Here is a 15126-nt window from a genome sequence, read left to right on the forward strand (position 1 = left end):
AGCAATGAAAACTATTTCAATAAAAGGTACAACATCACAAAATTGCGAACAGTTTAATGAAGAAGCCCACGTTAACATATTACAGGGGCGCGTAACGCTGATCTAATCAGATCACAAACTCAAGGGTCGATCATCTCAAAATAAACTTCCTCATCATGTTCTACTACATCTCTTTCCTCCGTCCTCCTCCCGTGCAAGCAGCACCTTACGGAACCATCTCAATCAAACCACAAATATCTAACGACTTGCGCACTGAGCCTTTCGATGGAGAACAAGAACTCTTCTACTCATGGACCCAAGAGGGCACCCGTCAGCCTCGAACTACCAAACCCATAAAACTCACGACATGGCGCCTCTCATCCGCGTACAAGGATATCCCTCTGCCCGTTCCAGCAGGCGTGCGCGAGGGAGACCGGTGGCGATTGACACTGACCGGCCAGCCGCAGGCACATGGACACTTGACTCCGGAGTGCATCGACCTCAGCTCGTCCCAGGTCGGCAGGGTGCCGTTCCCTGTGATGTCCATGCCCGTTATTTTCCACGGACGCGGGCACAAGGGATCGCCAAAACAGGAGATGGTGGAGAGGACGTATCTCGTCCCGTATGTCTACCGCGACCTTTCTTCGGTGACCGAAGACGACCCAATCCCTGCAGGCGAGAAGCAGATGGCCGCTTTGCATATAAGAGAAAACACCTCGTTTGATCTCGACAAGGTGAGATCAGCGACGTCAATTTGCGCATTTTCTCATCGCATTCGACAACGCTAACGCGGTTTAGACCTTTTCAGAAAATTTGGGATAGTGGATTAGGGCTCTGCTCATGGTTAATCGAATTGAAAGAAAATCCTGCTCTCCGAGCAGATAACGTGGAGCTGCAACGCCTTCGCGATTCTTTATTTTCCGATGAACCTCGCAAAATATTGGAACTGGGTGTGTTTTGATTTTCGATGTTTTTTATACGGATGTTAATATTGATGATAGGTGCCGGTGTTGGAATTCTTCTCGCTGTAATTGCAACTTTGAGGTCGGATCTGACCAATGTCAAGACAGGAACTGACAACCTTTTCGCAACTGATGTTGGTCAGTGTCTTTTTTCTGCCTTTCCCTTTTCGGCTTCTGATAATGTTCATCTCAAAAAAGAAAGCGCCATGCCCCTTCTAGAAGAAAACATCTCCATCAATGATATTTATTACAAATCTAACCCTCCAAAAGCACTGGTCCTTGATTGGGACGACGAAGAACTCCCAGAAGCAGTCAAGACACTTCAAAATCTCGATGCCATCGTGTAAATCATGCCTTTCAACTCGTTCTCCCAAGATTAGCTAAATGCGCATTTACCTTTTCAGAATGGCAGACGTAACCTACAACACCGCTTCGTTCCCTTCACTCTGCCGTACACTGTCCACTCTCGTCCGCATGGGCCCCAAAGCGCCCACTGTAATTCTGAGCTACAAGGTCAGAGACGACGCGGAACGCGATTTCTGGAAAATGGCGGTGGACGTAGGGATTGATTTCGTCAAAATCGGTCAGCGCGTGGGTGCTGGTGGTGCGCCAATAGAAATTTGGTCGGGGCATGTACGGCAAGTGTAGAGGATTGTTTGGTTTGATGTTTTGAAGTACAACGTTGACCTGTTCAATTTTTTTTTTGGACGGGGCATTGCGAACGATTCAAAAATAGGTACAAAATGACGGATATAAACTGCACACCAGAACAAAATATAACATTGTATTATGTCAAAACATCCATCATACCCGCGAAGTTAATCTACTTGACACCGTCGTCCTCGGATTCGTCAGAGTCTACCAAGGGAATGAATCGCCTGCCTTCTCTCTATAGATTATTTAAAATCAGCATTCCAAATGTCATGGGACCAAAAAATGTGTACCGTTGGCGAGCGTCGTGCCTTGTTAAACATCCCTTTAGGTTTACCAGCTAAAATTTCCAGACCAGCAGAAGCAAGCGTAGGAGGCTCCATGTGGCCTGTACCAAGCGTATGGACGTCCTCGACACTCTCCTTTTTTACATTGAAGCTCTGTCGCTGTAGAGTAGGTGTGTTCACAGGAATCCGCGGGTCTCGCAAAGATCTTTCGTCTCGAGAAGCAGAAACAATATCGGCATCACCAGAAGCAGCCATCATGCCACCAGCACTCGAAAAGGATGTTTGGGCGTGTAGAATCCTTGGCGGCCGAGCCTCTGTTGAAGTGAGCCCCGTCAAATTCACCATAGAAAACACAGGAGGCAGCATGTCGCTCGAGCTTTCCGACGCCAAATCATGAGTGCCAGTCAGTCTGAAAACACTTGACCTTCGATGGAGATTTTTGGAAGTAACTCGGGGTGAAGATACCGGCAAATCGCCTAGCGGTCGACGAGGAGTTGTGAAGGCAGGGACCGCGAATGTTCCACGGCGGCGCCCGGAAGATAAGGGCGTAGTTCTATCAGCAAGATTCGTAGGAGATAAGCCATTTGAGGGGCCAACCTTTTGGTCATTTCCCCGAGAAGAGGTATGAGATCTGGTGGAAATACGACGTATAGAGGCCAAGGGCGCTCTTTGAATAGGAGAAGAGCTTGGATTCGCAATCTCAGAAACCGAGGCATGCTTTGACGGGGATTTGCTGGGCAACTTATCAATCCGAGCCTTCTTGTGAACTGGTGTTGACATGGAAGGTGTAGTTGACACAGACTGAGGAGGTTTGTCGGATTCTACTCGTATCCGTTTTCCTAGATTATTCAACGCAGGTTCCTGAATGGTTGCCGGAAATTTATAGGATGTCACGAAATTTGATAAAGTCTCTGTCAAGTTCGTTTTTAAAGCGTCTATATGCAGCGGTATGGCTTGAAGCAAAGGCAGCAAAGGCAGTACAGCAGCCATTATAGTAGCTTGTTTATCGAGCAGAATTTGCACAGCCTGGATTTGAGTTTGCAGAGCCTGAGTATGCGCCTGATTAAACTGTTATACATAATTTTATCAAAGTCAAGCAATCGAATTGAACGGAGGGTTATTATCATTGCACGATACCGATTGGATGGCATCCAGTCGTTGGTCAAGGCCACTCAAGCGATAGTTGACATCTTTAAACAGTTGCTCAACCATTGTGTCTTGTGCCGGGACTCCAACAGACTTTTGAATTTCCTTTTGGCTTCTATTGACTGTAGCAAAGGTGAACCCCGATATCAAACAGTGTCATAAAGCATTGCGGTATGTATAAAGAAGTCTCCCGAAACATACCGAGATCAACTATGTCTCCCATGAGGCTTTCACGGTCTTTGTCAAACAGAGAATGAATCGACTTGATTTCGGCCTTGGATTCTTTGATCTCTTCGAACAATTGGCCAACGTGTTTTCCAAACTTTTCAAAGTTAGCCTGTGTGTCATGCAGTAATACGCGCATCGAGGTCGCGTTTTTGTCCATAGGAGCAGAAGGAGGTGCCATGTACGCTATATCAGAAACAGATGTAGGTGCCCGTCTACTTGAGTGTAGCAAGTTTTCCCAGAGAGGCGTAGAGGCCATTGATGGTCGAGCTACTCCATAATTGATTGGGTTCACGTTTCCCGTCGTCGTAGCACTGGCACTAGTAGTGGCCGACATAAGGTCCTTCAGAATGAAAATTACGCAAGAACTTCTCGTTTTCAGAACGATGACCCGACAAAGGAATAAAGGTCTTGCGAGTCGTGAGGCGGTTTGGGAGACTTCAGAGATGCTATATGAGGGATGTTGAAATCAATATGGGGTTGGCTAATGCTGATATCTGGTGATAGTAAATTAATTAATAAAACTTCCCAAAAAAAAAAGACGAGTGTTAACAATTGGTAGTGAACGATCGAAATTTAGTAAATAAAATAAAAGAGTCAAACTGGAACTCATCTAATAATTCAGACAGTTTTCGGCAGACCAAGCATGCTAATTTACCTTCCATAACTTCACCAGTGGCTGCCCATCGCATGCCAATCTCGACACACACGCTGGGCATATTTACGGACTACGCCAGCCCAAAAGCCAGTCTTACATACATAGGAAAACAAGACTGTAAACGCATCGTATGATCCTCAATTTACTTCCCGCATACACGCCTAAACTTAGTATCGCGATTAAGACCCATCAAAATGAGAAGCACTGAGAGAAAGAACAGAAGACAAGTTGTTCTAGGTTATGTGGAGCTAAGTTGTTTATTTGACCTAGTGCGCAGACATTATCAATGCGCCAAGTTCATGGCTCTGGCAAAAAAGAAGGGTTTGTCAGGGACATGTGTCTGCTATTCCTGGCAGCAAAAGCACACCTCAGAATCCAGCCAAATGGCAGGCATTACAGGAGAAGTTTGGATTGGGTCTAATAAGGTCTTGAGTGTTTCCCATCCTAGCACAATAGTGCGAGATTTCAGCAAATAATTGGGCAATAGGAATTGATGAAAAACCATACCGTTGGGTGCACTCGGTCAAGCAGGAGTGCTCTCGGGGGACGTGCGATGCGCTCTTCGAACAAGTATTGCTATTACAGTCAACCTGAGATGCAATAACATATACGTCAGAGACAACCTCACGCGACACGGCGACGATCCACTGTACGTACCTTCTGGCGATGATCCAGGATGATATGTTGGCATCTATATTGGCTTAAAACACGCAATACGTAACACATGTTGTTGAAGGGATTCTTGATTTGCGCTTTTGACATTTTTACCGTCGTAGAGTTGGATTAAGTATGAAATTGAGGAGTAGTAAGTTTCCTGAAAAAGTTGTGGGCTCCTTCAACCAAAATAAAATGGGGTATGATCGTTTTCTTAATGTGAATGCTAGAGATTTCGCCGGGGATTCCGCAATTTTGAGTGCGTAAAATTAAACAATTATAACGATTCGATCTGCATCCGTCGGTCGATTGGGGAAGCAAAGGTGAATTATTGATACACATCCTAAAAAAACAACCGGCAAATAAGTGTGTCTAAATAAGGACTCAACCTCTTCCCAAACCTGACACCAAAGATCTCGAGAAATATTGAGCCAGCGCAAGCCGTACGGTCTTGAGTCGCTCTAACGCTTCCTTTTCACCCCGGCATCCCAGTACCCGTATCAAGACAGCTAAATAATCATCACTGGCTCCTTGAGAAGTGCGGACAAATATTTCCTCAAGTTTTTGAAGTAAAAGGGAGGCACCAGATGACGGGAATAATGCTACGGGCGCTAAAGTGAAAACGACGATTATCAGGATGATTGCCACGAAATGTTCAAACACTGTTACTTACTATACCTCAGGAGTTTTGTTGCATCGCAAAGAACAACTGCCCACCACGACGTGGGGGCCACATCTTCGATAAAGATGGCGAGCAAATCCGCAGCTGCATCTTCATATTCTTGTTTATCCACTAATTCATGGAATCGAGCGTATCTGACAGCAAATATGAGTCTATGCACAAATACACCCTGAATCGCTGATTGCAATCTCAGCTCCTGGACTGAAGGTGCAATAGCAAGAGCGTATTGTGTAAACTTTCGAGGACCTAGGGATGGCGTCGATTAAATCCCAAAAATGTAAAACGGCGAGAGATCTCATACCGCTTGTGATATATTCGTCTAAGACGCGGTCTACGATCCGTGCAAGTCCCCGCCAATCTTCGGCCGATGTACAGTAGGACACTGCAAGACCGTAATCTTTTTCTGAAACCAAAGTTTGAGCAGCAATCTGATCATTTGGTGAGTATTGATAATATCTTCTAAGGTCAATGAAGATGATCACAAACCCGGCAGACGGTCCTTCTGACATGTTCACGTTTGTATTCGAAGCAGGTTTTATTGACATCTTTCAAAACGCCCACAATGTCGCCTGCTCGAATACGGCTGTCGACCATGAGGTTAGAGTTCTGTTGGTGCAACTTTAAGGGGACACGTAGTAAAACTTCATCGGCTCGTTTCTGCCCTATTTCGCCGCATGAATACATATAGTCCACGGTAACCCTCCAAAGTGCCGGGTCTGAATGTAAATGATCAGCATAAGATAGCACATAATGATCGCGAATCGATATTTCGGACCTATGAAGTGGTGAAACCTTGTTAGTATTAATGTGCAACACGTGATAAAACCTTACTCTTCGTCGACCGTAGAGTCAATGAGGTCAATGAACTCCATAATGTCCGCTAGGTGAGCAGATAGCCAACTGTCCAATTGATGGGCATGATGGAGGGTTTCAGTATGATTAGCCGTAAATAGCGAGGCATGCAGCATGTCCTCTGGGTCCGTGGGGTCTGGGGGCATGTCGGCAATTACTGAGGCTGCAACTTCACTGGATAAATGCTTTAATGACATATGTCGTTATAATATACAACTTACTTACAATAATTCATCTCTCCTCATTCGAGGATCCACAAAGGTGCACCAAGCAACGCAGACCTCTTTCCAGTCGGCGCCCATGTCTTCGCAAATACGTTGAATGACATCGTGCCGGCCTTCGAGAATTCCAACTATATCACTTAGTTTGTCCCACCAATTATCGAAGCCGTCGGATCGGTCTACTTCAGGAACACGGTCCATGTCAATACGCAGTGCTTTCACCTTCTCTCGCCATCGACGAAACGCAAAAGCAAAGTCGCTTTCAGCTTTGAAATCGACTAAACTGGGTTGCGATTCTACAAGCGGAATGAGAGTGCTAGTAATTGTCTGAAGTTTTTCCGATGGGTGCTTTTCCAGAACGCCTAAGAAAAATACAGAAGCCTTGGAAAGGCCACGTAGAATAGCTCTAAGGTTGGTGAGTGCCACATGATATTATCAGGCATCCAATCAACGGACTTACCGAGTCAAGTATGGCCAAAACAATTCGTCCTCCCAGGGTCTATCCAACGCACTCAATTGGACTCCTTCTTCGGTTGATGGCTCTATAAAATGTGTGTTGAGCCATACCATGAGGGTCTCTCCCACAGGTGCTCGTTCATCTCCAGGTTCTGGGAGAAACAAGCACACGAACAGTGAGAAACATGTGTACAATTTACGAAAGTGCTCGCTACTGGACTGGGACGAGCTGGTTTCAGGTGGAAGTGCTGGCGTCTGTGTGAAGAGCTCAAATTTATTTTGAGAGTGACGAGAAAAAGAAAGGAAGTGAGCGAACCGATGCATCGACCCAATGAGACTCGATAAAATTAGAATAATCGATGGAAAGTTTTCGGATATGTATCAAGATTTCTGAGTCGCTGGTCCTTTGGATATGATATCAGAAAAATTAGCCAATGAGAGCTGGATTGTGTTAAATATCCACCAATGAATAACCTTTGAGGTCGCGTCTTGTTTAAGTTGTCTCATAGTAGTGAATATCTGCAAGGTGTCTGTGAGAAACTAGAACGAGATTAATCTCATGCAGCAGTAGTTAGAAGATGGAGACAGCCTCACAAGACGCCTTCCGGAAGAAGGAGCGTTATCCAAACTGGCAATGTATAGAGATTGCTCATCCTCCAGTGTGTGACCGTCGTCTGCAGTTGGTGGGTTCTACGACCATGCATTAATGGAAGCCCAGAGAATTGAGTTTGAAGGGCCAATCACCAGGTTCGTGGCATAAATGGCCAAGGAGTTGTCCAACGGAGACAGCACAGAAGATAGAGTTTGACCAGCATTGACAAAGTCCTGGAACTTGCCTGCCTCCACCAAATGTGGAACGAGATTGAGGTAATCAGTCCCCATTTTACATGTATCGATGGGTTAAAACACGCTTCAAGGCAATTGGTGGCCTTTAAGGAAATAGTGATAGAGTTTTCGTGAACAACGGTACGCGCATATGAAGAGGCGCGTCAACAACCGCGAACAAGGGTCAAACTTTACCACAGTCACACGTGATCCATACTGTGCCGTTTAGTCAAATAACCTCAAAACATCCGAATCTGCTTGTAACTTAACAAGTTACTACACTGCTCCTCTACTTCTACGCCGTTTGTTTACTCTTCTGATTGCTGATAATTAATCTTTTAAAACTTTCCGATTTCGAGGTACCAACCAGGGACATATGACTCGTCTGAGCAGAAACTTTTGCAGTGGGGAGCCGTTATATCACACTCTAATAATAAAAGACTTCCTTTAGCCAATAACACTGTGAGTAACACTACTAAATACGTTGCGCGTTTCTGGTATCTGTGTGCTATGTCAAGGTTCTTTGTGCTCCGCTAGATCTATTTCACCAATACAGCTTCCTCTAGTCCTTTGGCCACACTTTGCTTGGATTCTGTATCTGCTTAGATGCGTGGTCGTGCTATTTGTTTCTGAAGTTCACAATTCACAATTTCCCTCTTTTTGGGACAATCATCACCATAGGACAAGGCGGCCTTGCAACCCTTTTCAGCGGCTGTAATTGACCAAGAATCCGCTAGCCACATAGAGAACGTAGCATCAATATATCTTTACAGTCTGAACAATAACAATGTGGGTGCTGAGGTATCGACAACTTGAATGTGCAGGTCATATACTGAAAACTGTTTCCTGTATTATTTGGCCCAATCGTGTACGTATGCATTCTTCACCGCGTTACATGACCTGCCTTCCGTTCCATTGACCAACTTGACTTATTCAGACCTTGTGCAACCGTCAAAGGCAGATCGGGAACCTCCAGAAATTATCAGCAATTTTACATGCTTAGCTCGTGTCTGCCAGAATTGCCTCTCAGTGAACTCTTCTTGATATTTTCAGCTTTGATGTCCTATTGACAGCGGCTCCACTGTGAACTGCGGAATCATTCTTCGGTGAGGAATTGCTATTGTGCAAACCCTTTTTGACAAGTTTTAGGGTTTCTGAATCGACAGGACTTCTAACAAATACAAATTACACCCATAGAAAATATCAATGTGCAATAGATCAGAAGTCTTCGGCATCAACCCAGACTTCCGAATCTGTAGTATCAACTGCCTCTAAGTCGTCTAAACGAACAAGCCTCCTGGCATCCTTCGCACCCGGCACACCAGGTCTGGCAGTGACGTCCCAACGCGCTGGCCTATTCTCAATGTCCTGCAGCATTTCTGCAAGGAAGGTCTCGCCATCAATGTCATACCTGGATAAGAAGATGTTCCAGCCAAGGAAAAGTCGGCTTCTCGCATCTCTGTGCGTATCGTGTGCGTCATTGTCATCGTCGGAATTGGATGAGAAGGCATATAGTTGGCTGAGCGATGGTAGAGTCACCACGATCCCTTCTTCATGAGAATACGACACATCAAAGTTTTGTATCATCCCAATATTACAACCTCGTTGAAGCAGCTTAAACGCATTTGGGCCGCCTTCACGTAGACGTCGGTCATTTGGGTGTACGTCGACAACAGGAGGAGACCAACGCGGGAATACATAAACGCACTCGTTCTCATGATCATCTTCGTCATCGTCGTCAGTTTCTTCTTCGCTATCACTGCTGTCTCTGTGGGCAAAAATAGAACCCATGACGCGGTGCTGCCGCAATTCGTGAAGCGAGATAGCATGGTCCTCGAATTCATCTGAATCGAATGCCACATAATCGTCTGCGGAATCATCTCCTTGCGAGTCTGATTCTTCGCTAAGGGGAAAGATTCCTTTCCAGGGATCCACACTATCTGTCTGGTATCTTTGGGACGTTTCACCCGAGTCCACAAATCCTGTGTCAAGAGGTGAATGTCCTTTGAATTTCTTCAAAGTGGATGAAATAGCCTTGACCATAAAAACCGGTACTGGTCGGCGCTTAACAGGAGCTCTACAGGTGGGACAAGATTTTGAACGCATGAGGATATAATGTGGATCCGTTAATTCGTCAGGGTCTATGTCCATGTCGTCCGTTGTTGGGGGAGCCTTTTTAAACCATTCTGTAAGACACAGCAGGCATAGAACATGTCCACATGGCGAGATTCTAGGAGAAAAATTGTGATGTATATTACAGAGTAGATTCAGGCTTTACTTACGCAAATGGTTGGTCTGGAAGATCCATACATATTTGGCATAACACTGATGATTCAATAGTAGAAAGTATCTGTCAGAAGCAGGAGCAATTAATTGTTGGCGATTTGGTCACTCAAAAGATGTACCTCTTCATTTTTCTTTTGTTTTTCTTTCACCTTTACGAGTTCCGTTTCTTTCTCTTTGATAGTCTATGATACTTCGTTATACCCCAATTGAACGTATGACTTGAAGAACATACCGAATTAGCGGCAACCAGCTCTGATTTAACTTCGTCAAGTTGCTGAATACACAAAACCGTTAACAAACATGTAAGCAAAAAACATACAAGAATGGTCAGGTTACCTTTTGATCTCGTTTAGATTTCTTTCTAGAATCTTGTAGGGCCTCCTTCAAACTTTCAATCTCTTTCCTCATTCGGTCGAATTCTGCAGCAGCCAGAGATCCTCTGAAGCCGTCATGCCGAAGTCTATCCTGTCTATCGTCGCTCCCAGAGCGCTGTGGGGGGTCCCTTTGATGTTGGCGACTCTGAAGAAATGACGTAGACAGATCATGGTCCAAATCTGGTGGATGGGCAAGTGCATCAAATACACGCGCGGATGCCTGCTTGGATGTAGCTTTCGAAATATATGGTCCAGATGCATCATGGGTACTTGGTACTCTGTTTTCAGGTCTGTCTGATGACCCTAGTATAAGGCCGGAATTCGACTTCTTTCTCTTTAATGCCCTGGGTTGACTGGGAGTGATTGGCAATGGTTTATCCTTTCCAGAGGTCTTATGACGATCATCACGAGAACGATTTCGGTGAGGAGAGGAAGAATATCGAGAATGGTTCCATTCTCTGTCGGACACAGTGGGGCGGTCGGCAGAGGTCGTAGTTTGCACTAGGTGTGCTACACGCATCCTGATAGCTTCACTTCCGGATCTAGGTCTTGTGCTTGATGAGCCTCTGATAGCATGCTGCGTCGTAGAGCCGTCAGACATAGTCGCACAGAGAAACGTTGTATTGGTTTGTGATAGGGTATGCAGCGGCTCCAGAAGCTTCGAACTTGAATCCACTTGAGACTGAAACACTCAGGAAACTTCACTCTCAAACCAGCGTCTTCGGAATATTAAGAGGAACTGCGAAATTAAATATGCATTCCCAGATAGATAGGGTATCTCACCTGTCTACACAATGCTGGATAATTAGACGCCTTTTGGAAAGTAAGTAAGTACTAGCTGCTGGGGCAAGTGTGCCAGGGGTTGGCTAGGGGAAAGGGGACAATGATACAATGAGCAATTGTTCCCGTGATCAAGACGTAATCACAGGTACCGATGGCCCAGATTAGATTAGCGCGTCGTAAAAATCCGAATCAAATACGGCCGAAAAGTTTATACGATTACTTTTAGACACAATCCAGTTCGTATCTCGAAATTTTATATTCAACCCGAACTTGACCTCTTACTACAACAATCTCAGGGGACTCTGCCTTTAACTTGACTGAAATGCCCGCAAACTCTGGCCGCGTTCTTCTCGCTTACTCTGGAGGTTTGGGTCAGTCTCCATGTGCATTCTCTTTCGCCGCGTCGTCTCATTTCAAATCAAGATACCTCCTGTATCCTCGCCTGGCTGATCGAGCAGGGATACGAGGTCTATGCTTTCATGGCCGACGTTGGTCAGGAAGAGGTAAATGGGCTCGTTTTGACGATTCCACATCCATAACTTGATCTCTTTCACAGGACTTTGCTGCGGCTGAGGCAAAGGCTCTCAAAGTCGGTGCCAAGAAATTCTTCCTGGAGGTGACTCGACAATAAATATAAACTAAGGGAACGATTTCTTACTCTTCTTTATCTCAGGACTTGAAGCGCGAGTTCGTGACTGAGCTCATCTACCCTGCCGTCCAGGCCAACTGCATTTACGAGGTATCTATTTAATTTTTGCGTCAATCTCCAACGATAATTTATCGGTTTTCAGAATGTCTACCTTCTTGGTACTTCACTTGCCCGGCCAGTTATTGCGCGTGGCATGATTGCTGTCGCCGAACGCGAAGGCTGCGAGTAAGTTTAAATGCTGAATAGAGGCATTCCTTTATGATTTTTCTAAAACTTTGTCTCAACTAACTTGACCTTCCCAGCTACGTCTCTCACGGATGCACCGGCAAAGGAAACGATCAAGTTCGATTTGAACTTGCTTTCTACGGATTGAAGCCAGACATCAAGGTTATTGCTCCTTGGCGTCTCCCTGGTGCGTTCTACGCAATATTATACTCGTATGCTCGTGATCCCTAATTTTTGCATTAGACTTCTACAATCGATTCCCTGGTCGTCAATCTTTGCTTGCCTATGCCGAAAAATCTGGCATTCCCGTTGTCCAAACCGCGGCTAAGCCATGGTCGACGGATGAGAACTTGTTCCACATCTCGTACGAGGCCGGAATTCTGGAGGACCCCAACGTCACTCCCCCTGCTGATATGTGGAAGCTGACCACTGCTCCCGAAGATGCACCCACTCAACCGGAGCGCATTGCCATCGAATTCAAGGCTGGTCTCCCCACTCGCGTTGTTGTCCCTGAGCAAGCCAAAGAATACACCGACGCTGTTGAAATCTTCCTCGCCCTCAATGCTCTCGGAAGGAAACATGGTATTGGTAGAATCGACATCGTTGAGAACCGATTCATCGGCGTGAAGTCCCGTGGTTGCTACGAATCTCCTGGAGCTACTATTCTCCGTGCCGCACACGTCGATCTCGAAGGTCTTACTCTCGACAGGAACGTCCGCGCACTCCGCGATCAGTTCACCACCATTGAATTTAGCCGAATCCTCTATAACGGCCATTTCTTCACCCCCGAGCGCGAGTTCATCACCAGCTCCATCCCTGCCAGCCAAAGGACCGTCAACGGTCTCGTCAAATTGAAGCTCTACAAGGGCAACGTCGTCATTGAGGGACGTGAGAGCTCTGAGGTTTGTTTCTATTTAGCACATTGAAAATACGAGCGACTCATGACCGGATTTTCATTTTCAGGGTCTTTACGATGAACAGCAATCCTCCATGGACGAGCTGGGCGGATTTGAGCCAACTGACACAACTGGCTTTATTGCCATCGAGTCAATTCGCATCAAAAAGTATGTGACGCGTTCCGTGCAACTATTAATCAGTTTCCTGATCATCATTGTTACTTTCGTCAAGGTGGGCGCAAGCCAACATTCGCAAGGGTCAAGCCGGTGTTGCTCCCAAGGATGTTTATGGTAGCCGAGTTTAAAAGAGGAACATATGTCTCCCTCCTTTAATGTATTTGTTGGTTGCCATTAAAATATACAAATGTAAGTAATAAATAGTGTGTAGTAGACATTCCTATAGAGCAGGGTGTCGAGTGAAAAATGTAAGATGTCAATTCAAGTATACATGATCAATGCAAGCTTGGTACGCCTGAAAACACCCAGGGAGGTAATGAACCAGCTTCTACCTTCGTAGGTGATACTGGAAAAGATGTGCGATAACCAATGATAGGATAAAATGCACGTCTATCTTGCTGCGGAGATGATCGATAGGCGCCCTTTTGAATGTGCCAATTGTCATAGTTAGTCGGATTGCCGGGTGACACCCTAAAATTCGCGTTGTGCAGCGCAAATGCAAACAGGGTAAAACCCGCAGGAGGCGATCGCAAGTCAATTGCAAGTGGAAGAGAACGAAGAAACAGGTAGGTTGTCATGCGCTTGGGCTATCGGAGGCGGTGCAGCAAGTTCGAGCATTTGATTTCAAGCAATGTAGCACCTAACAGGGATTCGGGCGGTATAATATTATCCGCGTTGCCGACAGCAAACGTTTTCCGCTCCTGAGTCATAAAAAACTTGACGCCTTTTCTGGCTGCTAGTTCGGAGTCAACAGAGACACATAGGCGCTCTTTTCGTGAAGGGAAGTGCATGGCTGAGAAACATATAAGCGAGTGCCAAGTTGAAACATTGTTTTATAAGCTCACTTTCGAACAGAACATTTTCTAGTGTGCGATACAGCCGTATGCGATCTAATTCGGTCTCAGATAATAATATTCCCTGTTTCCCTGCAAATGAACAATAAGTAAAATGGAAGAAAAGGGGCCAAAGGGTACTGACGAATCAATTCAGAGTCGTTGGGGTCGCAGATGCAATATACTGTTTTCAATTTTACCATATTCAGAATCCGATGGTGGGAGCTGTCTACACCCTTCAATTATGAAGACCTATGAGTATCATGCAGGGCCAAGAAGTCTTCGATAACTTACAGGGATCGTATGTGCCCGCTTTGCCCTTACCCACCATACATCCTGAAGTTTTCCATCAATCAATTCAGGCAAATGTGCCAAATCGAACTCTTTCGCTGGATCTTTCAAGACATGATCTGCAAACAGTTCAAAGGTGTAATCTTTGAAGAACTCGTGGCGCATCTGATATTATAAATAGGTTAATTGGCTGTCGAAAATGAGAGATTCAAAGAACACTGACAATATCGGAAACGCGAACAAAACCGTCCGGAAGGATTTTAAGGCCTTTCTTTTTGGCAGTATGGCGTAATATTTCTCTGCAAACTGTGACAAACGCATTGACTCCTTTGGCCTCCTCTTTGTCTTTAAGCTTTTGTGGGTTGTATATGAGCGGAGTGTTGGATCTGAACTTTCTGGGTTTATCGGTGACAAATTGCTCCTGAAGCAGTGTCTCCTCTGCCTCCTTCAGAGACTTGTTGACATTGACTGACGATGCCAAGATGTGTTCGTTAGGCGGTAGAAGGATAATTGGTTTGTTGACCCTCTCAGATGAGTTTGGGTCGAACTTGAGTAAAGAGTTTGATTGGCTTTTTGTTTTGGTCCAAGTTTTTGGTTTGCTGCCAACCTTCCGAACGCCAATACACGCGAGAAGAACCTTCGGGACTGTACGTCGTGTATGTGCATGTTGTCCGCCTCTGAGCAGTCCTGTCAGCATTGTCCCAGAAATATTAGTGATTACAAAAAGCGGGAGGCGGAAATTATGATATCGGAATAGAATCGAGAGTTTGGGGAACCGACATACGGACAACGTCAACTAGTGGAGGGAAGAGTGAAGGCAGAGTAAAGGTACCGCAAAATTTGGCCCCAAATGTCATCACGTGAGTCGCCGTGAACGGTGAATACAGCGATTAGCTCAACATTAACTACGTTGTTCTACTATGGCTGGTGTTTGAGAATATAAATTACTTAAGGCAGTAAATGCGTATAAGAAGTGTTATATATTACTTTAATCGAATCACTGGGAAATATTTT

At 45.4% G+C, this 15126-nt stretch overlaps 7 protein-coding genes across 7 annotated transcripts; 2 read left to right on the plus strand and 5 right to left on the minus strand.

Moving 5' to 3' along the window:
• Window positions 1–155: 155 nt before the first annotated feature.
• JR316_0008282 (Protein-lysine N-methyltransferase EFM3) lies at window positions 156–1589 on the plus strand (the record flags this gene model as incomplete). The annotated part of the gene is made up of 5 exons (XM_047893997.1): window positions 156–713; window positions 788–929; window positions 981–1079; window positions 1140–1284; window positions 1346–1589. The coding sequence occupies 5 exons, from the start codon at window positions 156–158 to the stop codon at window positions 1587–1589; spliced, it is 1188 nt and encodes a 395-aa protein (XP_047747312.1).
• Window positions 1590–1764: 175 nt separating this feature from the next.
• JR316_0008283 (uncharacterized protein) lies at window positions 1765–3969 on the minus strand (the record flags this gene model as incomplete). Its single annotated transcript, XM_047893998.1, has 6 exons — window positions 1765–1830; window positions 1886–2947; window positions 3017–3147; window positions 3227–3593; window positions 3647–3747; window positions 3909–3969. 6 exons carry the CDS (start codon window positions 3967–3969, stop codon window positions 1765–1767), a joined length of 1788 nt encoding a protein of 595 aa, XP_047747313.1.
• A 307-nt stretch (window positions 3970–4276) lies between these two features.
• JR316_0008284 (uncharacterized protein) lies at window positions 4277–4670 on the minus strand (the record flags this gene model as incomplete). Its single annotated transcript, XM_047893999.1, has 3 exons — window positions 4277–4352; window positions 4416–4498; window positions 4566–4670. 3 exons carry the CDS (start codon window positions 4668–4670, stop codon window positions 4277–4279), a joined length of 264 nt encoding a protein of 87 aa, XP_047747314.1.
• A 276-nt stretch (window positions 4671–4946) lies between these two features.
• Window positions 4947–7655, minus strand: JR316_0008285 (Nuclear pore complex protein Nup85; the record flags this gene model as incomplete). Its single annotated transcript, XM_047894000.1, has 11 exons — window positions 4947–5173; window positions 5236–5490; window positions 5546–5672; window positions 5731–6019; window positions 6076–6270; window positions 6322–6723; window positions 6778–7028; window positions 7090–7177; window positions 7237–7313; window positions 7368–7463; window positions 7518–7655. The coding sequence occupies 11 exons, from the start codon at window positions 7653–7655 to the stop codon at window positions 4947–4949; spliced, it is 2145 nt and encodes a 714-aa protein (XP_047747315.1).
• Window positions 7656–8816: 1161 nt separating this feature from the next.
• Window positions 8817–10859, minus strand: JR316_0008286 (uncharacterized protein; the record flags this gene model as incomplete). The annotated part of the gene is made up of 5 exons (XM_047894001.1): window positions 8817–9828; window positions 9881–9923; window positions 9991–10066; window positions 10117–10158; window positions 10221–10859. The coding sequence occupies 5 exons, from the start codon at window positions 10857–10859 to the stop codon at window positions 8817–8819; spliced, it is 1812 nt and encodes a 603-aa protein (XP_047747316.1).
• A 504-nt stretch (window positions 10860–11363) lies between these two features.
• Window positions 11364–13116, plus strand: JR316_0008287 (argininosuccinate synthetase; the record flags this gene model as incomplete). Its single annotated transcript, XM_047894002.1, has 9 exons — window positions 11364–11412; window positions 11465–11544; window positions 11598–11657; window positions 11715–11780; window positions 11833–11915; window positions 11993–12102; window positions 12159–12817; window positions 12879–12979; window positions 13044–13116. The coding sequence occupies 9 exons, from the start codon at window positions 11364–11366 to the stop codon at window positions 13114–13116; spliced, it is 1281 nt and encodes a 426-aa protein (XP_047747317.1).
• Window positions 13117–13575: 459 nt separating this feature from the next.
• Window positions 13576–14969, minus strand: JR316_0008288 (tRNA 2'-phosphotransferase 1; the record flags this gene model as incomplete). The annotated part of the gene is made up of 6 exons (XM_047894003.1): window positions 13576–13781; window positions 13834–13914; window positions 14022–14073; window positions 14116–14277; window positions 14336–14799; window positions 14897–14969. The coding sequence occupies 6 exons, from the start codon at window positions 14967–14969 to the stop codon at window positions 13576–13578; spliced, it is 1038 nt and encodes a 345-aa protein (XP_047747318.1).
• Window positions 14970–15126: the final 157 nt, after the last annotated feature.

This window comes from Psilocybe cubensis, chromosome 7 (genome assembly GCF_017499595.1).
Source record: "Psilocybe cubensis strain MGC-MH-2018 chromosome 7, whole genome shotgun sequence".
Classification (NCBI taxonomy): domain Eukaryota; kingdom Fungi; phylum Basidiomycota; class Agaricomycetes; order Agaricales; family Agrocybaceae; genus Psilocybe; species Psilocybe cubensis.